Genomic DNA, 24,847 nt, shown 5'->3' with positions numbered 1-24,847 from the left:
CTGCTGAGAACGTCCTTGAGGCCAGGTGTTCCCAGTTGGGTTCAGAAAAAGTGCGGCCAGGTGCAGATAGATCTGTCCCCTTGCCGCCTTGAGACTGGTCTGAGCCAAGGACAGCCCTTCCCCTTTTCGGTCGCTGAAAGCTGAGACGCTTCGGGGTAGAAGGCGGGTTTGAAGCGCAAAATCTGATTTCTGGATGAGACGCTAAAGCCTCGCGGCTGGCTGGCTGGCTGTGAGCGCACTCAGGTGGGCAGCCCCCTCCCTTCCTGATCTCTATGCTTTTTTAGCTACAGTCCCTTTTATTTGCTCAGTTAGAGCAGTTTGCACATGTGTTTCGGAGTGGTGTGGACAGGGCTCCCAGAGCTAGAATAGACCTACATAGCACATGGGGGGGATACTTTTATTTACATGCTTTTTTATAAACTCAATATCCATTTATTGGGTAAATGGCTGGGAGGATGAATCAGAAACGGTAAACATAGGGAAACAGCATGCCGTTAAATTTTTTAAAATGGTGCAGCGAATATAGACGTTACAGGCCTCAGTTTTGAAGTCAAATAATGCCAAGGCCAACTCCCAGCTTGGCTTCTTATGAGGAGTAAATTCAGTTTTCTCAGCTGTGAAATGAAGATAATTAATATCCGGTGGAATTAGTGCAGGGATTGGTAAAATAATGTGAAGAGATCTAGAAATACAGAGATGGATGGGAAATGCCTGTCTTCCCTCTCTGAACGTTCCTCCCAACTTAAAACCCAAGAAGCACCAGCCTCATCAGCCTAAGATTCTGCCCACCTGGAAAGCTTCCCATGATGGGCACAGCATCACCATACTCAAATTCTTCTTAGTTTCTTTATTAGGTTTTCAGCACAGTTAACTCTTTCTATGTTGACAAGGGTTTTTGTTTTACATTTTGTCATCTCAAAGTCTCATGACATCAAGCCACCAGAAAACACAAAAGTAGGCTTTGTACAGAGAGGAAAATAATAAATTCCATTAAAATTTCACTTTGACCAAAGAAGAGACAACTTCCGATGGAAAACCACAGGCAGGAGGACTCAATATACATATGTATATATATATATATATAATGTATAGATATTTATAGATATCTCATCTGAAAGAACACAGGAAAAAAAAAAAAACAAACGAAACCCAAGATTCACAGCGCTATCTACATACAGTAAGAGGGATTAATTCTACCAGCTCTTCAAACTGTCACATTCGCTATTCAGAGGAAGCACGTGAGTGAATAGAACTGGGGACGCACTAACACTCCACTGGGCTCTAGAAGAGTCTAGAGCAATGGCTTAAGATTCTAGTAGGGGGTGATGTATGCAGAGGAAATGTGGATGCACGTGTCCCTCGGCTCCAGAGCACCCCCCACACCCACCCCACCCCCCTCCACAGCCCTGCATTTTTAACTGCTCTCTCCTCTTCTTTTTACTCACTTTGGGGGTTGTGGCAATTGATTTAGGCCCAGAGACAAATGGTTTCTGGGCCAGGAGATTCTAAGTGAGTGAACGGGAAGAATATGGCCCGGCCCTGGGCATCAGGGGGGCAGGAGGGGGCTGGGATGTGCGGGGAATCTGCCTGGCCCTTGTTCCCTTCAGGAAACTTCACTTCCCAGCCCAGGACCCATCTAGCCCCAGCCTTGAGCCTACCCTGACCGGCTAGGATGGTGGTGTGAGACTGCCAAATCCCGCTCCCTCGGACCAGATTTCTCCAAAGGGACTCTCTCAGTGATGCATGTGTGAAACACTGGCAGAGCTCAACCAGAACTCTCCCTAGAAACCTTTCCGGCATCCTTGGTCATGCTGCTACTGATTGAGTTGTCCTCTGTGGAACCTGGGGGCAAGAAGGGGGTCTATAGGAACTCTGAGCCACCACTGCCTGCTGGCTTCCAAAGGCAGTCACCATCCAGTTCTCCGAGATGCAGCAACACTCTCAGGCTATCGTAGCCTTTAACCTCCGCCCTAGTCAGTGCCCCATGGACACAGGATCAGGGGACTTTCTGCCTCAGAGCCTTGGCTCAGAAATGGGACAGAGCCAGGAGGCAGCAGAGTGTGGGCTGGAAGGGAAGTCTGTGGAGTTCCTGCTCTCAAGGTCCTCCGTGTTCTGTCTTCCTTGGGCAGAGAAACTCCTTTCAGTCCCTGCCTGCCTGGTCTTACAGCAAGTACCAGGCCTGCCCAGAAAGCACCAGGAAAACTACGGTCTGGTAGGAGCGCCCCCTTGTGGCTACTGTTCAAATGATTGTCACATGTGCCTGGAGGGTCTGGGGAGAAAGGCGCCTGCAGGGCTTCAGGGCTCCTGCCCTGGAGAGCTCCCCGCTGCTGTCTCCTGGTTCTCACACCAGTGTCCGAGCTGGACCCCGTGCTCCTGCTGTCCCAGAACCCACCCCCTCAAAACCCTATCCCTTCTTCAAACCTCCCCTTCCCAGGGAGTCAACCCATGCTTTCTTTAATCCAGAATATTACCCTGGATCCTGGCCAGAGAAGGACTCAAAGCCTCTCCTTAGCTAATCCCCTTCCTCCCAGGAACCCTGCCCTGACTGTGCCTGGGCCGTGGGGATGTGGGAGAGAGGGACTAAGTCAGCCAAGTTAACCAGGAGAGTGCAGGGGCAGGGTCGGGGGAGTGGGCCCCTCAAACCATCTGGAGACTGCTCTGCTGCAGCGTCTAAGCTGGAGCCCCTCATCTTTTTAAACAAAGGAGACGTAACCCTGTTTCCTCCCCTTCACCCTCACAAAAACAAAAGGGGAAATGAGCCATGTGAAGATGGCAGTGGAACATCAATGCGGGCGGGGAGCAGGGGGGCATCTTTGTGGGACCAGGGGCTTCAGCAGGACACCTCCATGGTGTGGTTGACCTGGCCCAGCCCCTCACTGCTCTCCGAGTGGGTGCAGGCCTGCGGGCGGCTGCCATCCACCGAGCTGGCACTGGTGAGGGACGCTGTGCGAGAGCGGGCAAGACGGGTCATGCTGGCCGAGGGCACTGCGGACAGAAGGGCACCGGGGTGAGGACCCGCGGGCGGGGCCGGGCGCCAGCAGGTGAGAAAGGGATTCACGCAAGCAAAGCGGCCAGCGAGACCCGTTCTTTCCACCGAAGGCACAGAGGCCCCTCCCAAGCGGGGGCTCTACACCCGCTCCGTCAAGCCCGAGGCATGCAAGGCCAGCCTCGCGGGGAGTGAGCAGAGGGGCGGGGGCCGCAGGGGCCGCCTCGCAACCGCTGGCCAGAGCTGTGGCCCAACCGGGTGCCCGGGTGTTGAGCTGGTGCAAGGATGGAATGTTCTTTCCAACCCCACCCTCCCTCAGGAGGATGACGGGCCCGGAGGACTAAGACCACGTCTGTAAAGAAGGGCAACGCGTGGGGGCCTCAGACTGCCCTAAATCCAGCTTCTGCCCTCACTCGGCGTTTCCCAAGTGAGACCTGCAGGGAGCGGATTCTACCTTCCTGACCTCAGCCAGCCACTCATCCAGCTCAGGCACGGCCCGGCCCTGACCCCGGGGGTGACACCTCTGAGAGCCCGAGCTCTGCCTCTGAGAGGTTCTGGTTCCAACGGGCTCTGGCAGCCACGGGGCCCGCGGCAGCCTGGAAGCAAGACTGATTTAAAACCCAGGCAGTCTAGAGCCCTCAGCGGGACAGAGCCCCCAGAGGAGCAGGACACGGGACGTCTCCACGGCAAGATGCGGCCTGGCTGCAGCGCTGCACGAAGGAAGGAGCAGAGGGTACCGGGGTGAGGGGCGGGGCGGGGGTGTCCATGCATCAGGAGAAGGGGGGCTGCGGGGCTACCTGCTCCTCCACTCAGCCTTCGGTCCTTCAAGTATGCAACTAAGAGAGAAGACAGAGCCGGGGGCGGGGGTGGGGGAGACAGAAGACGGGTGAAGAGGCGGTCCGGCGAGGCCAGGGCTTGAGACGGGCCAGGGAGGAGAGGAAGGCGCTGGGGGCTGGGGCAGGGCCAGGGCCTCAGGGAGCCCACTCCTGCCCACCTGCCCGGAGGGAACCGCGGCACCGACTGATACCAGTCTGGCCCTAGAAGCCAGGAGAGCGGGGTGGGGCACACATCTTGCTCCTGCTTCTCCAGCCTGGGCTGCGGCCCTGGGGGGGGGGCTTTGGGGCCTTAACCTAGTCCCGCTGCCCTCCTCATTCCGCTGGGGCCCATCGGCAGAATGGGGGAGGCCTGCACGACCTCTTAAATCCCTCCCCGCTCTTGGGCTGCTTGCTGGTGTTTCTCCTGGGACCCTGAAACCAGGGTCCAGCCCCGACAAGCACCACTTGTCCTCCTGTCCCACCAGTGTTCACCTGCGGGGGCTCAGTGTTGGTCTTGGCCTCTCTTTGCCATACTTCTCCACAGATAGGCTGGCACGGGGGTTGGGGGAGTCTGTCCTGGCTGGGCTCCCAGCCTTCCCCTCACAGGCCTGTCCTCCCAAAGAGGCACAAGCTCCAGAGGCTGAAGTCTGGGGGGAGAAAACAAATTCCGGGAGAGGGAGGCTGCCTCTAGCAGGAGAGCCAGGTGTAAGGGGAGATGGACGGAATCAAGGAGCTATGTGTGTGTCACCAAGGGGACGTGGGTTGAAGGGACTCTCGAGCACAAGGGGAAGTTGGGGGCAGGCAGCGAGCCAGTTCCACCGCACGGTCCCCGTTACTTGGGTCTTCAGATCTGCGACCCCCGGGCTTGGCTGCCGTCAGCTCTCCTAACATCCGGATGGCCCCGGGGCCTTCCCCTGTCTCCAGACTCCAAGCCCACTCCTCTGATGCTCCTGGTCCCATTCGGCACCTTCTCGGGTGGTGGCGGAGGCCCAGCAGGCGGTGGGTGGTATGGATGACTCACCGTCAGGCAGGCTTCCCTGGCAGGACTCGGCCCCAGGCCCCCAGGGCTGGAGAAGAGCCCCCACCCCAAAAGGCCCAGTCTGGCCAAAAGAAGAGTGGCCCACAGCCTCCCCAAGGGCACAGAGGGCAAGGCCTGGCCTGGCACTATGAACTTACAGCCTCAGTAGAGATGCCCTAGGGGCCCCCGAACACATGGGGGGGCACATGGAGGAGAGAGTGTGGGAGCGTGGCACAGCAGCCCATAACAGGACCTCATGCCCCCAGGCCGCTCAGCCCCTCCTGGCCACCTGTCCCAGGGCGGGGCACGGAGGAGGCATACTTACTGTAGCCCATGCCTTGCAGGAAGTATTTGAAGGCTTCAGTCAGCTTCCCGGGCTGCGGGAGGGGATGGAGGGACAGGCATGGGCTTTGACTGGCTGCCTGGGATTCAGGGAGAGAGGAGACTCCCCCTACCCCAGGCCAGGGAAGGGAGGGAGGGAGCGCCAAGAGTCTCACCTGTGTGACCTGGGGGAGCCCCCCGGAATCTGCCATCTGCAGGGGAGAGAGGGGGTCTAGCTGAGCAGGGGCCCCCTCACACCACCACCCCCTCGACCAGTCACACCATTCTGCCTCCACCCCCCTCTCCCGGGTGGGGACTCCAGGCAGGCCCCTCCTGGCGGCTGGGCCTGTGGTGGGGATGAGCGTCTCACCTTCAGGAAGGTCGTGGTGGTTGGATCCAGTTTGGAGTTGCACTCGACCTGGGGACAAGGAGCCAGCTTTAGTAGAGTGAGCAGCCTGAGGGCATCGGGGGACCCCCCCCCCCAGTTGCTGAAGCGGGTTCTATCGCCAGAACTGGGAGGCTCTACTGGTGAGGAAGGGCGTGCAGGGGGCAGAAAGAGGCCACCACCCCTCCTGGGTGCCTTCTGAAAGGCCAAGGCCCTGGGGATCAGGAGGCAGCCCCCTGAGGGTCCAGGACCCCACTACCCCACTCACAACTGCTGCAGGGATGGGGCAGTGCCAGGGCTGCCTTGGCAGGAGTGGCTGGGACCGCACCAGGGACCACAGGAGTCAGGTGTCGAGGTGGGGGAGGGCCAGGGCTCAGCGGGAGCCTCTGAAGCCCTGCCTGGGTCAGGGTGGCAGGCACAGCCACAGCCCTGCCTCCCAGGCCCTCAGGCACAGGCAGAGCATGGTCGACTGGGGCACACTAGGGCAAACCTGGGCACTCCTGGACCCTCCGTGCCAAGGGCATGAAACCTCCAGGCCACAAGTTCCAACAGGAGAGGTGACACGTGATCCACAAATGTAATGGGTGCATGTGGAGGTCAAGGGGCACCACTGTTGTGCTCACGACTTCAGAAAAAATGAATCTAATTTTTTTTTTGCCTTTTTTTTAGGGCCACATCTGTGGCATATGGAGGTTTCCAGGCTAGGGGTCAAATCAGAGCTGCAGCTGCCAGCCTACGCCACAGCTCACAGCAATGCTGGATCCTTAACCCACTGAACAAGACCAGGGATCGAACCCCAGTCCTCATGGATACTAGTCAGGTTTGTTTTCACTGAGCTGCACCAGGAACTCTGAAATGAATCCAATTTTAGAGGAAAGAAGAGATCTTCGTTTCTGGGTCTGAATTGGGTAGAAACAGCAGAGAGGCTGCATGGCTGCAGGGGCTAGGGAGGGGGGCCCCCCCACCCCAGCTGCCCCTTGTCTCCAGGCCTCCATCACCTGCAGGATGGGGCTGCAGGAGGCGGTGGTGTAGGGCAAGATGGTGGGGAAGTGGGATGAGAAGCCTGTCGTCCGGGGCCTGCCCCTGAGGCTCCCCTGGGCTGGGTCAAGAATTGGCCCGGCTGAACCAGGAGCCAGTGACCCCTGCCTCCCACCCCGGCCAGGGCACAGTCCCTCACTCACCACCCCATCCTCGGCAGGTGCATTATCCCCTACCACCAGCATCACAGGGCAGCTGCAGACACAGAGGAAAAGGGCGGTCTGGCCTGGGCACTGGAGGGGGAGATGCAAAGGCAGGGCGGGCTGGAGGGGGAGGGGCACTCACCGGAGCGTCTTGGCATTGGGCACTGTTCCAGGCCGGTTAATGTCCAGGTCTCTGCGGCTGCAAGGAAGGGTGGAGGTGGGCATCCCAGGACTGGCCTCCGGGGTGGGTGCTGGGGAGTGTCCCCAAGCCTGACGTGTTTCAGCCATACCCCATCTCTCTACATGGCACTTAGGGCCCAACATCCCTGGAGGTGCCGCTGGGCTGGTCCCAGAACTGGGGCTTACATTGCAGTTGTCTCAGCTATAGACAAAGCCTCAGGTGCCATTGATAAAATGGGGAGACGGGAGCCTGTCCTGCATAAATAGGGGCCTAGGACTCCCCTCATGCACCTTTTTTCTAGACCCCCAACTTATGCCAGGTGGGCCTCACACCTGGCTCTCTTGATGGATGTGGACCAGCACCGTTTGTCCGGGGCCTTTCTGGCTCTCTGGTGTTTCTCTAGCGCCATGCACACAACAGTGCTTAACGCATATTTGCAGGAGAAGGAGAAAGCCTGGCAGGCCAGCCGGGGGGAGGGGGGGGCTACAAACTGGGAGGGTGTGTCGCCGGCCTGTCTGCCTCCGCCCGTGGGCGGCATATCGGGGTCGCCAGCTGCTTGAACGCTCCCGTCCCCGTGCTGCCGGCTGGGCCCCGCGCCGCTCTCACCTGTTGTACATGTTCCAGAATAGCTGCAGGTTGGCCTGGTTCACCACGTTCCCGATCTGCTGCCGGTAGCTCTGCACCAGCTCTGTGTTGCTCACCAGCTCCTCCTGGGCCCCGGGGGACAGGGACGGGCGGGGTGCGCGGAGGGGAGCCACAGACCGCCGTGGGCTCAGAGGGGACACGGCGGCCAGAGCAGTCCCTGCCCCACCCCCAGCGGTGGGAGGAAGAAGGGAGGAGGAGGGCGAACTGGGGGCGGGGGGGTCTGCTGCCGCCGCCACCGCGGAACCGCCTCAGATGCTACCGCCGTGGGGCTGCCCACGGGGACGGAGTGAGGCGGGTCAGACGCTGCCTCACCCCGCCGCCCTGCCCGGCTGGGAGGGGGCGGAAGCCCCAGGGACCCCCGGCCCCGCGTGACGGTTGCCCCCGCCCCTTACCTGGCTGAAGAGGTGGGAGAGCACCGTGTCTGGCAACGTGCTGGTCAGGCCGGAGAGCTGCGGGCCAAGGCGAGGCCGGTGTGAGGGCCGCCCTGCACCCCCCACCCCGGCCGGGCTGCCCTCGCTCACCTTGGTGGCCGCCCAGTCGATCCAGCCTTTGCCGTTGGGGTCGATGTTCATCAGCACCAGCCCCTCCACCAGGTCGGGGAAGATGAGCTGTCGCGAGAGGGGGACGAGGCTTGGGGGGCGGGGTGGGGTGCAGGGAGCCCCAGTCTTCCCACCTCGGAAATGGACTCTAACATTCTGGCCCTGCCCGTCTCACAGGCGGGTGGGAGGGTCCAGGAAGAACGGCATCTGCCAGGGCTTCACGGCTTCACCGGGAACTTGCCCAGCTGCCCCTTCCAGTTGCCCCGGCTCATCCTCCTCCCCACCTGGAACCTTTAAAAATTCCTTGATTTATTTGGAATCTATGCCCATATCACTATTTTCCACCCTGTGCAATATATCTTGGAAGAGGCTGCTGTGGCCAAACTGAAGATATAAACACGTCCAATAAAATATTTTGTTTCTTCACTTCCGTAGAAAAAGCCCTAGCGATGTTAAGAAACTGACTTCCAAAGCCTGTTTTGTGTTAATGAAAGAGATTTGAGTTTTCTGTTCAACTGTTGGCTCGTCTTTGGGCGGAAACGGATTTGTATACAATACTTCAGTCGTGTCGGGGTGGTCTGGGGTGGCAGGGATTGATAGTGGTTAAATGCTGCAGTCAAAATGGAGCTGAATGGCGTCCCATCGTGGTGCAGCAGAAAACGAATCTGACTAGTATCCATGAGGACGCCGGTTCGATCCCTGACCTCAATCAGTGGGTTAAGGATCCGGCATTGCCATGAACTATGGTGTAGGTCCCAGATGTGGTTGAGATCTGGTATTGCTGTGGCTGTGGTGTAGGCCGGTAGCTGTAGTTCCGATTAGACTCCTAGCCTGGGAACATTCATAGGCTACGGGTGCGGCCCTAAAAAGCAAAACCCAAAAAAAGAAAAAAGAAGAAAGAAACCATCTTGAAAATTCGTGGTCATTCCTTTTGAAGAAAGAAATACTTAAAAAAAAATACTTTGTTTTTTGGTTGGTTGGTTGGTTGGTTGGTTGGTTTGGACAAGCCCATGGCATTGTTCTGGGGCCAGGGTTTGAACTTGCAGCACAGCAGTAAGCAGAGCCACAGCAGTGACAATGGTGGATCCTTAACCTGCTGAGCCACGAGAGGACTCCAAGAAAGAAATATTTTGAATTCTTAAATTTTCGTTTTTAAAGATGGAAAGCTTGTGGGCTCCTCCTCGACATAATGTTTCTGAGATGTGACTTTCTTTAAACCTTGCAAACCTAAGTGTAAATTTTAGGTTAAAAAAATGATTCATGTTTAAATAGCCTGTTGGGTGAATGAGTGATAATCCTTATTTAGTGGCTAGAGTAATTAATTAGTTGCATAGTGTGTTGCTAACAGAAATGTTGATTTTGGATAATGGCCAAGGCAAGTTATGGCATATGGTGTTTCAAGGAGATACATGCGAAAAGCATCCTTTTTCCTTAACATTAACTCTTTACTGTATCAACACCAGCTGAATCAAATATCACAAAATAAAACCCAAAAGCTTTTAAAACACCATTTGCAAAGTGTTTTACAATATATGGACATGCTCATACTATAGTAAGGTATTCAATACTAAGTCTGGTCTGATGTCCTATATGTAATAAATATGCATAGAAAAAAATTTTAACATATGTATATATGTGCGTAGAAAAAACAGGAGGAAAATACACCAAAGTGCCCGCAGTGGTTGTCTGCAGGGTGGGTTGCCGCTTTTTTTTTAAGGGAATTTCCTTGGAGGGAAAAATGAAAAAAGAACTTTCCTAAGCGAAGAGGAAGTAAGGGGAGGAGGAGAAGAAGAACAACAGGGAGCGCCCCTGTGGGTGGCCCCTGGGAGAGACGTGTCCTGGGATTGGGTGGGGGTGGGGGTGGGGAGGCTCACCGCAAACTTGGCCAGCACGTAGGCTCCAGCTCCCACTCCGATGCCAATTATGTACTTGAACCTGGGAGAGAGCATGGCTGGTCACTCGAGGGGTTTCCCATGACTGCCGTCCAGAGCAGCCCCAGCCCCAGCCCCAATCCCCCAGCAGAGGGAACTCACCCGAAGTGCTGCACCACGCTGGGGAGCATGGCAGCCAGCTGCTCCATGGAGGGGAACTGGTACCTGCAAGCAGGGCAGGAGGTCAGGCCCAGATGCAGCTGGGGGCACAGAGCCAGGGAAAGCCGGAGGGGGCTCCAGGTACCTACCCCTGAGGAAATTGTGACGCCCCCACCTGCTGGCCGGGGGCATCCACGTGGCACACCACGAAGTGCTTGGTGATCTCCTGCATGTCCTCAAAGTTGAAGAAGGTATTGAAGCACAGCTTGTCTGCAAAGACACAGTGCTCAGCTGTGCTGAGCAGGGGAGGGAGGGAGGCCCGCGGATGCTGAGAGGGAGGTCGAGGCAGTGGTGATCAGCCTCAGGGTTCAGGGGGGAAACCAAGCCCCAAAGGGTTAAGGGCACAGAACTACGGGTGAGTGGGGCCCTATGGGGAGGACAGTGGGGCAGGGGGGCTCACGGTGTTCGCAGATTCCAGGCAGAGAGGGTCGAATGAGCCTGAGCAGCACTTACGGTTGAGACCCACGTCATGGTAGGTGAGGATGGCTGGGCGGTTCCCCTTGGGGGAGCCCCGGATCACCACGTGCAGGAGGCCGTAAGGCGTCTCGATGTCGTGTTCCTGGAGGGGAGACACAGTGCCAGATACTCTGGGCATCCTTTCACCCCTCAGGGTGGGGTGTCCCCTTCTCATCACCCAAGCAGACCCCAGAGAGGACAGACCAGAGGAAGGACCCCTTCCCGAGGGTGTTCAGCACGGGGACATGAACTAGTCTGCAAAGTGGTCAAAGCTCTGGTCTCCTCTGCAAAGCAGCCGGGGGGCGAGCTGCCACTGCCCAGGCCCCGGCTTAGGCCCTGCTGCCCTCAGCTCTTCAGCGTCCAGTGAGGCCTGTTTTCCCCACCTCACGGCAGCCCTTCCGGGGCAGCTCTGGCATTGCCCCAGTGCTGCCATCATCACCTTCCTCCTGGCCTCAGAACCCTTCAGAAGAGCTGCTGCTCCCGACAAGCATCTTGCCCACCTAGACTCCACAGCAAAGACCCAGTGCTGCCAGCCCAGACTCCGCCCCCCACACCCTACTCCAGGCTCTCGCTCCTGCCTCTGTGACCCCTCAAGGCCTCCCTCAGGCAGGGCCGGGCCAGCCACCCACCCCCTCCCCAAAGGCCTTCTGAAGTGGCTGTTCTGGAATTCTCCTGTGTTCATGCCCTTGGTTTTGCTGTTTGGGGTCGTCCGTTCTTCAGGAAGCTGGACCTGGATGCTGCAGGTTCAAGACCCGCTCTGCCCCTTGCTGTGTGATTCTGAGCAGGGCACACACTTCTCTGTGCTTCGGCTCCCTCTTCCCGAGCCACCTCGTTGGGACTCCGTGAGCACTAGACACGCCGATATCTGCCCAGTGTGTAGCACTTGGAAAGGCCCCGGGGGCTGCTGTGTGTGGGCATCCCTGAGCCTCGGGGAGGGTGTCCTGCTGGCTGGCCCCGCTACAGACTGGTCACTCAGGGCTGCTCGTGGGGAGACTCCAAGAGGTTCTGTCAAAGCTGAATTAACAGCCCTGCCTTGTGCCCGGGGGGGTTGGGGGGGAGAGACCTGGGAAGCAGGGGGGTGAGGAGCTGGAGGTGGGGCTGGGGTCAAGGACAGTCAGCATGTGACTGAGCACCTACTGTGTGCCACGTGTTGGGAAAGAGAGAAGGAGTTTTCTCCACTTTGCAGGTGGGGGACACGAGGACACTAAGATTCAGAGAGAACCTAAGGTCTTGCCTCTCACAGCAAAGGGGAGACTCAGGAGGCAGGAGATAGCTTCTTGGGTCTGGGCTCCGAGGGCCACTGTCTAGGCCTGTCTCCAGCTGTGAGCGACAAGGCAGAGCCAACCCTGTGGACAAAGGCCACACCCCAAGAGCCACCCTTCTGGGAGTCCCCCCAGGTGGGCCCGACTCCATCGCAGACTCCCCATGTCCCCCCAGGGCCATCAGAACCAGAAGCACTCCCTGTTCATGGACCGGGCCCTTTCTTTTCATGTGTTTTCATACTTACTTCCTGCAGAGGAGGAAACTGAGGTTGGGAAAAGAGAACTGACTCGCCCAAGGTCAAGCTCAGACAGGGCAAGGGGCAGGACAGGGCTTCCTAGGTGCCAGCCTCAGGCTGAATTCTCTGAGGACAGGAGCTGAAGCTCCACCCAAGAGACCTCTGAGCAGGCAGCCTCTCCACAGCTGCCTGTCTCTGCTGGGGGGGGGCCCTGCGCATGCCCGCCTCCCACGCTCTCTTGGCTCTGGAAGGCACGGTGGAGGGCAGGAGGGGTGCACGGTGCTATGGAGGGCAGGGTGGGGGGCAGGAGGCAGGCACGGTGCAAGGGACGACAGAGGAGGGGCTCACAGAGCCATGAAGGGTGGGGAATGGGGCAGGAGGGATGCACAGTGCCATGGAGGGCAGGGTGGGGAATGGGGCAGGAGGGGCGCATGGTGCTACAGAGGGCAGGGTGGGGGGGCAGGAGGGAGGGCCCATGGCATAAGAGCTGCAATGCGCTTCCTGAGGCACCCGGGCCATTCGTAGAGCCCATCAGCTCTAGCCCTGCATGGCTCAAGTTGGGATCCAGGGCGTGGTCTTCCCAGACCTCCAATGCCCTTGAGGATGTTAGGAGGGGGTGCCTGTTCCTCCTAGTACTGGAGTGCCCACCCAGGTCCCCATCCCCTGCCCCCCGGGGTGGCAGGACTCAGCCACAGTGCTTGCCCTACTAAGGCTCAGCTCCCCGGGGACAGGAAGGGCAGGGCCTGGGTGGGTCTGGTTGCCCAGTGACCTTGGCTTAACCTTCCCGCCAACCTCCCTGCACCCCCTCTGACCCAAGACCTCAGATCCAGCTCATCCTGATAGGGGCCAAATGCCTCCGACCCTCGGAGTGCCATGCAGGAGGGGCACCCGAAGGGCTGCAGCCAGATGTGCTCTGAGCCCCAAACCCCCAGGGCCGAGCATGCTCATTGGCTCCTGGTGACGTCAGAAACTGGGCCCCAGCATCCAGGGGGGTGCCAGTGTGTGGCACTGCGGCACCAGGGAGGGGGCTCTGTCATCCCCTCTCTGCCTGTTTGGTTCCCCCTCACCTGTGACCTTGAGGGCTGCGGGTATGGGGGGTGGGGGGCAGGGGTTCGCGTTGGTCTTCAGCTTGGAAAGGGGAGGGGCTGGTTCCATTCTTCCCGTCAAGCGCATCAATAATTCAGAGGACCAGGTCTGCAGCGATGGGATGGGTAGGCGCTGACGTCGTTGCCTGGGCGCAGGGCAACCCGGGGGCCTACCGACCGGGCTGGGCAGGCAAGGCAGGCGGGGGTGGGGTGGTAGAGGGGTAAGTCTGCCCCTGCCTCTTCTTCCTGGAGTTAGAACAGCGCCGAGCCTGGGCATCTGCTGCCCCCAGGCAGAAGGAGGCGCCCTGGTCCCTCCTGGGGCCCCTAGACTCTCAGGCACATCCTTCTAGCACTGCCTTCTCACTCCCCAAAAATAAGGCACAGGGACTCCGGCCTGGCGGCCACAACCACAACTCAGACTTCCCTGCTTCTGCCTAACTGGCACCACACGTCACCCACTAAAACCAAGACAAACCCTTCAGGGTCAGGAGGGCAGACACCTGGGTGCACAGACAACAGACGCACAGGGAACAATTTCCGCGGGGCCGAGGTGGTCACCGGCGCCAGGGCAGAGCCAGCTGGGCATGTGCCTGGTAGAGGGCACACTGTCAGTGGCATATACACACACGATGGCACCCTGGTCCACACAGGCTGACAGAGGAGCCGCAGCCCATTCAGATTTCTGCAGAGATTTCAGCCCTTCCGGCCCTCCCCCCGCAGACCCTGACCAGCAGCTACCCCCAACCACTGCTGCAGACCAGGGCCACCAGGGAGCCGGGAACCTGCTGGCCTTGCTCAGTGACCGCCAAGGTGAGGCGACTGAAGGCAGAAGGGCCACTAGACAGAGGCAGAGGGATGCCCGGTCCTCCCCGCCCACCTCCCCGCCACCCCCGAGTCCTCACTCACCCCATCCCAGCACTCCGGCATCTTGCCGAGGGAGGCCACCCGCCTCGACCAGGAAGGGCAAACAAAGGCCTGAGTCACCAGAGCCCAGAAGGAGGGGGCAGCGCAAGTGGGAGACCAGCGGCTCTATGACGGGGCGCCGCTCCGGGCCATTTATATGCGGCGTCTGCGGCCGCGGCTGGCCCCTCCTCCCTGCGGGGTTTCCGAGCCGCCACTCGCTCGCCCGGAGCCCCAGCTCCCAGATTGGCTTTCGGGAGACACACTTGGCTCTGATTGGCTTCCGAGGTCCTCACTCACCCCAGCTGCTGCTCCTCCCACCCCCGGCAACACTTCAGTCCTGATGGTCCCCAGCCCCTGTGTCGTGCCCACCTCCAGCACAGAGGCTCAGGGCAGCAGCTGCACGTGGGGTCCTAGGAAGAGGTGAGCCCACGTGCACAGCTGTGACAGGTACACAGGGGCTTCTCACAGCCAAGCACAGCCAAGCAGGGCAGGCTGGGCCACATAGGCATGTCCTAGACAGCACAGCCCTTGACCCGTACCCTGGAGAACAGGAAGGGCCTGAGAGGACCCCAAGCCCAGCCTCCCCATCCCTTAGCCTTGAGGGGATATGGGCAGTCACTGCTGCCCGGATTGTGACCCTACTCCCGGGGACTGCTTCTTTTCCACCCCCAGGGGCCCCCCTAGGGCAGACTCGACTCTGCCCCCATGTACACCCCGGTGCCTGCCCACGTGGGGGAAATGGGGGTTGGGGTTGTGGGGCTGAGGGCCTGGGCAGGTTGCAGGACCAGGCATGTGGTGGGCTTATACCCTGCAGCAAGGGGCTGGAGGCCACTGGACATGCCCTCCTCACGTTGACACACCCAGCCGGGGCGTGGCTCTTCCATCTCTGGGGAGCAGGACGCCTGAGCGGAGGCAGGCTGTCCTGAGCAGCAGGACGGGTGCTGGAGGTCATGAGGCTCGGGGTTGAGGTGAGGAACTGGCCAAAGACATGCAGGTAAACAGGTTAGAAGGGGGAGGCAAAGGAGAGCAGAGGAGGAGAGGAAATAGGCCAGGGAGGGGAGCGGGGGTGGGGGGGGCAAGGACTGAGAAGCAGGAGCAACAGAGGGAGGGGTGCTGGGCGCCTGTGCCCCCATTCTGTCGCTTTGGTGAAGGAACATGCCACTCATCCCCGCCGGGGCTGACAGCCCTGCATGCTGGCTGGTTGCCCTGGGGGAAGGGGGTCACCTCCCTGTCTCTGGGTGCCTAGTGACCGGGTCAGCACCTGCCACGTGTGCTATTCCTGGCCCTGTCCTCTGCCTGGGGGGCATCGCTCACTTTCCCTGCCCCCTCTCTGACCTCTTGCAACATGGGCCTCGGGCAGAGTGCGGGTGCCTGTGCTCTCCCCGGGCAGCAGGGTATGGAACAGGGTGTCCCCCAGCCCCTCGCATCCTGGCCACGCTCCCTGTGCCCTGCAGCCACTTGAGCACAGTTGGAGGCTCTGACCACTGAGGCGGCGTGCAAAGGCTCAGCCCTGCCTGCTGCGCTGCCTGCTGCCCTGACCACATAATCCTTCCGTGTTCTTCCTGAAGGGAGGTGGGGTCGGGTGGCCTCCCACCCTTTCTGCCACCAAAACCCTGCTCCTCAGTGGTCCCCATCCAACCTGATGCCCACCTGAGCCTCTGAGTGGCCTTTCCCACCCTTGGACCTGGGTGACCTCGGACTCTGCCCACCCTGAGCCATGACCCTCCCTGCCCCCCAATTCTGCTCAGCTCAGTGGCTTCAAGTCCACAGACTTGAGTTCAAGACCCAGCTGCCCCACCCACGAGCTGGGTAACCTTGGACAAGACTTTTTTTTTTTTTTTTTTGTGCTATTTCTTGGGCCGCTCCCACGGCATATGGAGGTTCCCAGGCAAGGGGTCGAATTGGAGCTGTAGTCACCGGCCTACGCCAGAGCCACAGCAACTCCGGATCCGAGCCGTGTCTGCAACCTACACCACAGCTCACGGCAACGCCGGATCCTTAACCCACTGAGCAAGGGCAGGGACCGAACCCACAACCTCATGGTTCCTAGTCGGATACGTTAACCACTGCGCCACAACGGGAACTCTGGACAAGACTTTTTTAACTCCTCCTGTCTCCTCAACCATAAGATAGGAATTGTGCCTAGAGCTGCTAGGAGGATGAGAAAAAGCTGCCTCCGTCACTACAGACGTGACTGCAGGCCTGCCCAGGGGACAAATGCCATCATCCAGGTGTCCCTCCAAACTGCTAGCCTCTTCCCTGGAGGTTCTACAGTTGTGGCTGAACAAGGCAGGCTCAGGTCCTGCTACCCAAACCCTGCTAGTCTTGGCTGTGTGACCTTGGGCAAGTTAGTCAACTGCTCTGTGTCTCCCTGCTCTGAGCCCAGGTCTGCAAGTGGCAAGGCTAAGACATCATCCTCACAAACCTATGAGAAAGGATGGAGAATCTGAAGCACAGAGAAGGAGATGCTCCCACGCAGCCAGTAAGCAGTGGGGGCTCACCAACATCTTAGTGCTCTGGCCTGGGGCCACATTATCAAGACCAGCAAATGCTTAGTACACACCTCCCCCGGGCCAGACTCCCTCCAAAGGCTTTGCAGGCGACCTCCCTTTGTCCTCCGGACACCCACGTTACAAACGAGGATAAGGAAGCCCAGAGACACCACACAGCCTGTGAGCCCAGAGTCAGCGATCACTCCCAGGCAGTCTGGCTCTGGTGGCCACCAGTCACCGTCAGCCCAGGGTCTGCGCACCTGGCTGGAGGGTACCATCCTTAACCCCGCAAACAACTAGTGGGGGCTGGGGGGGGGTCTCAGCTGCCTGTGTCACTCTACCAGTGAGGGAGGGAGCTGTGCTGGAGGTCACGTGGCCCGTAAGTGGTAGGACCCGGACACAGCTCTGCCTGGCTCCAGCCTGTCCTTCTGCCTCCCCCATGGCCGGACCCACTGAGGCGAGGGACTGAAGGGGATGAAATCCCTGCCGGGCTCTGGCCCAGATAAGGGCCATCCTGGTAGCTGCTTTACTAAAAAAAGAAAAAAGCAGTCTCTGTGGTGAAACCAGAGTAGACGGTAAGGTGCTTTTGAACGAATGCTGCCCGTTACCAAGCAAAGGGTCTTGAGGACCAGAATCCCACACATGTGGGACCGTCACCCTGTCCTGGGCCCGGAGCAGGTGCAGAGGACCCCAGGGAGTGTATGTCTTGGGAGCTGGCAATAGCACCTCTGGCATCCTGTGAGTCTCACTCAGGGTTGGGCAGGAGCTGGCTGCTCTGGATTCTATTTCTACAGCCCCATCCTGGGGAGGAGGGGCTGCAGTTCACACATCCTGCCCTTCCTGGGAACAGGAAGGGCAGAGAGGACTCCTTGGGGTGCCCGCTGATCTCCCGCTGGGCTGGGGCCACCTTGTGGACACATCCCTCCTTCTCTCTGCCGGGCTGCTTTCCCACTCCTCCAGGCCCCAGCCTGTCCTCCCCAGCTCCACAGCCCTTTGTGTTTGGAGCTCAGGCTCCCAGGAGACCAGAGCACGTGCACACAGGCTGCTCTGACACCTCTGCCTGCGTTGCCTCTGCCTGCGTTGCCTGCGTCACGGGGGCATGTGACCCGGGGTCCAGATGCTCAGCTGCTCCATCCTGGCTGCAGATTTGAGTGCCAGAGGGAGGAGCCCCAGGCCGCCCCGCCTGCCTCATCACCCCTGCATCCACACCGTGAGGCTGGGGCTGTCATGGGGTTTGGAGACCGACCCATATTGGACAGTAGCCTGAAGGCCGGCGCCAGCCAGCCAGAAGGAAGACCCCAGAAGGGTCTGACTTTGTTCAGCAGGTTTTGATGGCCAGCAGGGCCCTGGAACCCCATGAAGCTCCCACTGTGTCTGCTGTCATGCGTTTTCTGAGACCCAGAAATAAATAGCCACTCTGGGCCTTCCAGGGGAGAAACGGCTGATCAAAGTCAGAAACCATTGTTTGGAGGAAGAAAAGCAAAGAAGGATTTCAGTTTTCACAGGGAATTTGGCATCAAACTAAAGAGGACATGGTTGTCCGGGCAACCGCTGCCATGGAAACAGGAGCTATTTTGGAGCATCGACCTGGCTTTCATAGGAGGAAAGTGCTGATTCAGATGACAGTATCCTCACTCCCTCAGCCCTCCCCTCCCTTCCCTGTCCTGCCCAGGGAGAGAGGGGACATTTCTCCACTGGGCCGGGGCAGGTGAAGCCACTGTGAGCCGTGGGGGTAGTCTTGGAGGCTGCCAGCTGACCAGTCCCTGTGGCTTCAGGCTGGGGCCACACGGAAGGGCTGTGAGACCTCCTCCGAAACAGGCTGGGTCGGGGAGGGGACAGCCAGCTGTTAGTCCTCCATTTAGGGAGGTTGAGCCAAGACCTACCTTCCAGTCTGTGTCCACAGCCAAGAGGAAGGTGTCGGAGTTCTCCTAAAAAAAAGCAAACAGAGGGGGTGGCTCATTAGGCTCTGGGCTGGGCCAGCCAGGGAAGGGGGGTGGCCACAGGGCCTGCTCCTTGAGCAGCCTCACTTGCTGTTCCTTTCTGTCTTTTTTGGCGTGTCTTTTTAGGGCTGCACCCGCAGCATATGGAGTTTCCCAGGCTGGGTGTTGAATGGGAGCTATAGCTGCTGGCCTACGCCACAGCCACAGCCATGCAGGATTCGTAACCCACTGAGCAAGGCCAGGGATGGAACCTGTGTCCTCATGAATACTAGTCAGATTCATTTCTGCTGAGCCACGATGGGAACTCCACGTTCCTGTCGATCTTAATGTTGATGAAAGTGACCCAGGGCTTCCCGAGCGCCAGGCATCAGGCTAGTAAGTACCTGACAGCTGAGGCCACGGGCAGCTACACACATTGCTCTTACCTATTAGTTTAAAATAGGAAGACTTCCACTCTGCAGATGAGAAGCGTGAGGCTCAGAGAGGCTGAATCATGTGGCTGGAAAGTGGTGGAATAACCTCTGACCCCGAATTCCTGCTGTTCATCACTTTGCTGTCTCAACCACTGGGGCACAAGGGCAGAGGCTGGTGAAGGGGGGCAGATGGGCCTGACTGTCACGCCCATTTTAGGGCTGGGGAGGCCGAGGCCTGTGCCTCCAGGGAGAAACAAGGAGCCTTTTCTGACCTGCACTAAGGTGCTGTCTGGGCCTGAGCAGTAGCTGCTCTCACCTTTCCAGACCTGCCTGCTTCTGGCTCTCAACACACGGAGGTCCCCTGCCTTCGGGCTCACTTGGCCGAAGGGTGTGAACCTCCCAGGGGCACCCATCCCTCCCCCTGGTCTGCAGGACCCCGAGGGTGGGGACCGCGACTGACTCTGCTCTCAGCATAAAGCCTGGCATGGAACATGCTCCCCAAATGCAACAGATCTGGAGGAACAAGTCTGACTTCACAAACGACAGGACTGGGGTTTAGACATAGCTGCTGTCTATGAGGTGGCAGAGACGGGGAGTGGAGGAGTGGGGGCTCAACCCCATGTGTCTGGGTTGCCAGGTTCTCCCCAGTGCAGCCCAGCAGCCTGACCCTCTGCACCCTCCCTGGGTCTCTGTCTGGGGAAGGAAACCTCATGGGGGGAAAGGGGGAGAAATCACACACATCCCGGGCCCCTGCTCCATGGCAAATGGAGTTCCCGGGCCAGGGATCCGTTACAATGACCTAAGCCACAGCTGCCACAATGTCGGATCCTTAACCTGCTGTGCTGGGCTGGGAATAGAACCTGCATCCCAGCACTCCCAAGACTGTGTCCTCAGGAACTTCCCTGCCCTGCCCTCTTCTGTGCTTGTTTAGAACTCTCTCTGCTCCCCTCTGCTCATGGCAGGCTGGTGACTTAGCCTCCGAGCTTCAGTGTCTGTGAGGATTAACCAGGGCGGGGGGTGCAGTTAGCCGCCACTCTGTCCTGGGTGCTTTTGCACTGGACTCTGTGCCAGGTGCTACCACACCATCTCGTGTGGTCAATGAGACGATCAGACTAGAAGCAGGATGCCAGGGCAGGGAGGGACAGAAGGGCGGGGCCGCTAAGGTGCAACAAGAAGGCAAATGAACCCACATCACAGGAGTGGGGAGGAAAAGAATGAAAAATATTTTACTCTCAAAATAAGAAGCCCATCCACCTGCCCTCTGGCAGCTGGAGTGGCAGGGGAGGTGGAGGAAGTCAGTGGGCACTAAAGGGTTTCACACCAAAAAGGAAAGCCAGACTTGAGTGACACCAACAACAGCTGTCCCCAGGCCTCCCCTCCTGGAGCCTCCAGTGCCTGGGGCTCGGCATGCGGAGCGGAGGAGAGCATGGGGGCTGCTCCTCGTTCCTCCAAGGAAGGGGACAGATGTGGGGGAAAGGGACGAGGTGGTTATGGAGGGGTTCTCTCAGTGGAAGACCCTGCCCAAGGCGGGGGCCAGGCAAAGGGATGCGGGAGATTTTCATGAGGATGGGAAGCGTCGGAGGGGCAGGACCCCAAACTAAGAAACAGTAGGAGTAACTCAGAGACCCCAGAGGCCAGGAGAAACTGCGTGAACATTCTGAGAAAGACCAAGACCAGTGGGAGAGGGGGCCCAGCCGAGAGGAGGGGGCAGCCCAGGTCAGGGAGAGCTTGGGCGAAAAGACATCCTGGACCCAAGGAGGACTCTGGCTGTAACTCTGGGCTGATGGCAGCCACTGACCAGCTCTGAAATAGAAAAGTGACCTGAGGTGTTTTATTTAGTTTGGGGTTTAGGCAACAAGGATGGTTTTTCATAAAATTACAAGGGTACCTTATCGAAGCCAAGAACAAGAGTTAAAAACAGGCCTCAGGAAGGATGGTGGGCCAGTCATAGAAGTCCAATCTCGTTAGCCTAAGCAAAAAGGGAAATTTATCCTCAGGATACCAGGATGCCTCACCAAGCCCGGGGAGGATCCCCGAACGGCTGGGACAAGGGAATGGAGCACATGAGAAAGCCAGCAATGACAAGGTGTATTTAAAAAGGCTGTAGAGAGCAAGGAGATCAGGAGGGAGGCTTCTTCAAGCAGAAAGAAGGGGGCCCCTCTCGGGGTGGCCCGCCACGGTGAGAAGTGGACGAGAACACATGAGGCCAAGGCGGCTCTCTGCACCGCCCTGTACCAGCGGGCAGCACCTGAGCAGGAGATGACGGGGGCTTGGGACAGGGGCGGGGGGAGTGGCATTAGAATAACAAGCCTACTAAGGGAGGTCCCTGGGGGCACAGTGGGTTAAGGATCCAGCATTGTCACTGCTGTGGCTCTGGTCACTGCTGTGCTGTGAGTTCCGTCCCTGGTCCGGGAATTTCTGCATGCCGCGAGTGCCGACAACAACAACAACAAACAAACAAGCCTACAAAGTGTACAACTCACCAGCTGTTCTCTCTTTGACAGGGGCTACCGCCAGGTAATCAGATTTTATAAGTGAACTCAAGGATCTGTCTTTTTTTTTTTTTTTTTTGGCCTTTGCCATTTCTTGGGCCACTCCCGTGGCACATGGAGGTTCCCAGCCTAGGGGTCGAATCGGAGCTGTAGCCCCCAGCCAACACCAGAGCCACAGCAACGCGGGATCCGAGCCGCATCTGCGACCTACACCACAGCTCACGGCAACGCCAGATCCTTAACCCGCTGAGCAAGGCCAGGGATCAAACCTGCAACCTCATGGTTCCCAGTCGGATCCGTTAACCGCTGAGCCAGGACGGGAACTCCAAGGATCTGTCTTAAAGATAAGACTTCCAGCCTCATGTGCGTGGGCCCCTGGAGCTTGGACAGTTACTCTGTCCCAACACATGGAGCTCAGTGACTCCTAGGCTCACTTCCTTCTGGAGGGAGGCTGCAGGAGCCAGGGCAGGGGACAGACAGGTATGCTGGGGAATGAGCGGGCTGGGCAGCACAACCAGTGGAGACCTGCAGCAGTGATGGCCAAGAATTCTATGAGCAGTGGACACACGGCTTTTCTTTGCAGGGAGGAAAGAGGAAGCTGTGTGGGTGTCACCCCAACAAGAAAGCATGAGTAGAAACAACTCTGGAATTTAACATCCAATGTCCCAACAAGGGCCCTTTGGGACAAAGTCACAACCTTGGGTGCCTTGGTCTCATTGCTCCTGGAAGCACTGCTGGTAATACTTGCCATCATAACTCAGAGGCTTGAGGAAAAGAAAGAAGCTACAGACATGAAAGGCCTGGGTAGGTGAGGAAGCATCATGCCCTGGCTGGAGGCAACAATGCCGAGCAGGGACCCCCTTGGGGCTCAAGGGCCTCCCAGAACCAAAGGTTGAATGTGGTCTCATTCCCCTGATAGCTGTGTGACCTTGATCAAGTGAGTTTACCTTCTGTGCCTCAGCTTTCTCATCACTGAAATGGGAATAACTCTTCTCAAGAGCCTCCCAGTCACAAAGACAGCCATAGCCACGGCGAGGTAGGCTGGATTTTAGTCTCATTGGCCCTCAGTCGGCTGGGAGCTCTCCCAAGGCGGGGACAAGGCTTTTCAGGGTGGCATGGGGATTCTCGCCATCCGCAAGACTGGAGCGAAGGCGCACGATTTCCTTCTTGGCCACGAGGTGGCGCCCTCCGCCCCCAGGACCGTGAAGGGGCGACTCACCAGCTCGGCGGCGTCCTGGCCCCGGAGCAGTGGTTTCTCCTCGGGGAATCGCAGCTCCTGCAGCCCTGCCATGGTCACGTCGTGGAGCAGGAGCCCTAGGGAGGGAGGGTGAAAGATGAGGACTGGGGCCTGGGGGGGGGCCGGGACGCTCTGACTTTCCCCAGCGGCCAGAGAGGACACCACCAACCCGGGCTGGGGCAGGGACACCAGGCACTGCCCCACCCCCCCCATCCCCATTTCCCGAGCGCAGGTCCAGCGCAGCGCTTCACCTGGGCAGCAGGGCTCCGTCTGCAAGACTTGCCTGCTTGGCTCAGAGGAGGTCATTCCATTAGTTGTCCTTAAAACATGTTGCCCCCGCAGCCCCACCCCCACGAAGGAAGGAAGGGAGGGAAAAGCAAAGCCAAGCCAAGCAAAGCAACACAATCCAGGATGATCCTTTAAATAATTTCAAATAAACTTCTTCACTTATTGAGAAGCAGAAAGACAAGTGTAAGGAAGCCAGAGTCAGAAACAGACAGAAGCCCTCCTGCGGGGTCTGGGAGGACAGAGAAGAACAGAGCTGAGGGCTGTCCCAGAGAGGGGAGGGGGCGCCTGGCAGTGTGGCAGGCAGAGTGACACTGAAGGAGGGGGTGATGGTCACGAGTACCACCTGCAGGGAGGGATGACACAGTGACCCCTCAACCCAGGCCAAGGGGCCCAGGCCCTAAGGGCTGCTTGTTCCAGGAGATCCTGGGCCTCTGAACCTCTGGAGATGGGGTGGGTGTGCACAAGGGCGGGCGTCTGGAGGATCCAAATGGGTGGGGAAGGTGGGCAGGAAGAGTGTAAGGACCCACAATCTGTGTAGGCTGGCACTGCCACTTCTCACTTGGATTTCAGCATGGCACAAATCATAATGCAGCAAGGGAAAAACTAGGCAAGGATATGAACTGGAAATTCATAAAAGAATTACCATTGGCCAACGCAATTGGGAAAATATTAAAGATTACTAGAAGTCAAAGAAATTCAAATTTAAAACAAGATACTCCCCCCCCCCCCCGCAATAGAACTGTCCAAGTTTGCAGTGCTGGCATAGATGCACTCAAAATGGTACTTAAAATTTTTTTTTTAATTAATTTTTTTTTTTAACTTATGGCATGGCGTTCCCATCGTGGCTCAGTGGAAATGAATCCAACTAGTATCCATGAGGATTGCAAGTTCAATCCCTGGCTTCGCTCAGTGAGTTAAGGATTTGACCCCTAGCCTGGGAACCTCCATTTGCTGTAAGTGTGGCCCTAAAAAAGAAGAAAAAAAAGCACAATAATTTTTTTTCTTTTTGGTATCAAATAGGAGCTGTGGCCGCCGGCCTATGCCACAGCCATAGCACCGCCAGATCCGAGCTGTGTCTGCAACCTACACCATAGCTCACGGCACCACCAGAGCCTTAACCCACTGAGGCCAGGGATCGAACCCTCATCCTCATGGATACTAGTTGGGTTCGTTAACCACTGAGCCACGACGGGAGCTCCCATGGCGCTTTTCTTATACTGCTTGTGGGTGTATAAATTGTTAGGTCTTTCTGGAGGGCCGTTTTGCAGAATGAATTCAAATAATTTAAAAGGTTCATATCAGAGTTCCCGTTGTGGCTCAGTGGTTAACGAATCCGACTAGGAACCATGGGGTTGTGAGTTCGATCCCTGGCCTCGCTCAGTGGTTTAAGGATCCAGCGTTGCCATGAGCTGTGGTGTAGGTTGCAGACGCGGCTCGGATCCCGCGTTGCTGTGGCTCTGGCGTAGGCCGGTGGCTACAGCTCTGATTCAGCCCCTAGCCTGGGAACCTCCATATGCCATGGGAGCGGCCCTAGAAATGGCAAAAAGACCAAAATAAATAAATACATAAAATAAATAAAAGGTTCATACTCTTGGATTCAGCAATCCTCTTCCTGGGATAAATTTTCTGAGAAAACCAGAGAGGGCACCTAATGATTTATCTGTAAGAACACTCACCACAGTGCCATTTAAAGTAGAGGAGGAAAAAAAAAAAACTAAAAAAAGCTAAATGTCCATAAATAGGGCACTGGACAAACTACGGGTGAATAGCTTGTAAAAGATTATTTAATAACATGGGAAAATGCCTGTGTCCTAATAGCTCACAAAGCTGTTATAAAACATAGAGTGTTACCCAAATTACGAGAAACATGAACAGTTCCCAG

At 57.8% G+C, this 24,847-nt stretch overlaps 1 protein-coding gene across 5 annotated transcripts in view; it reads right to left on the bottom strand.

Moving 5' to 3' along the window:
* Positions 1 to 832: 832 nt before the first annotated feature.
* NDRG4 (NDRG family member 4) overlaps positions 833 to 24,847 on the bottom strand; it is a 42,155-nt gene continuing 18,140 nt past the window's right edge. For 2 of the 5 annotated variants that reach the window (XM_047789982.1, XM_047789980.1), the window contains exons 2-17: positions 22,660 to 22,754; positions 18,479 to 18,523; positions 10,615 to 10,720; positions 10,251 to 10,371; positions 10,105 to 10,167; positions 9,946 to 10,006; positions 8,054 to 8,140; positions 7,925 to 7,981; positions 7,494 to 7,597; positions 6,849 to 6,905; positions 6,707 to 6,758; positions 5,511 to 5,558; positions 5,317 to 5,352; positions 5,145 to 5,196; positions 3,784 to 3,822; positions 833 to 2,985 (exon numbers count right to left, since the gene is read on the bottom strand). In XM_047789982.1, coding sequence (XP_047645938.1) covers positions 2,831 to 2,985; positions 3,784 to 3,822; positions 5,145 to 5,196; positions 5,317 to 5,352; positions 5,511 to 5,558; positions 6,707 to 6,758; positions 6,849 to 6,905; positions 7,494 to 7,597; positions 7,925 to 7,981; positions 8,054 to 8,140; positions 9,946 to 10,006; positions 10,105 to 10,167; positions 10,251 to 10,371; positions 10,615 to 10,720; positions 18,479 to 18,523; positions 22,660 to 22,731 — 1,155 coding nt within the window. In that variant the 5' untranslated portion in view covers positions 22,732 to 22,754 and the 3' untranslated portion in view covers positions 833 to 2,830. Of the gene's footprint in view, positions 2,986 to 3,783; positions 3,823 to 5,144; positions 5,197 to 5,316; positions 5,353 to 5,510; positions 5,559 to 6,706; positions 6,759 to 6,848; positions 6,906 to 7,493; positions 7,598 to 7,924; positions 7,982 to 8,053; positions 8,141 to 9,945; positions 10,007 to 10,104; positions 10,168 to 10,250; positions 10,372 to 10,614; positions 10,721 to 14,106; positions 14,245 to 18,478; positions 18,524 to 22,659; positions 22,755 to 24,847 lie in introns of those variants that run through there. The other 3 variants (XM_047789981.1, XM_047789983.1, XM_047789984.1) reach the window with 3 other exon arrangements.

Source organism: Phacochoerus africanus, chromosome 8 (genome assembly GCF_016906955.1).
Source record: "Phacochoerus africanus isolate WHEZ1 chromosome 8, ROS_Pafr_v1, whole genome shotgun sequence".
Classification (NCBI taxonomy): Eukaryota; Metazoa; Chordata; class Mammalia; order Artiodactyla; family Suidae; genus Phacochoerus; species Phacochoerus africanus.
This window is presented reverse-complemented; position numbering and strand designations above follow the sequence as displayed.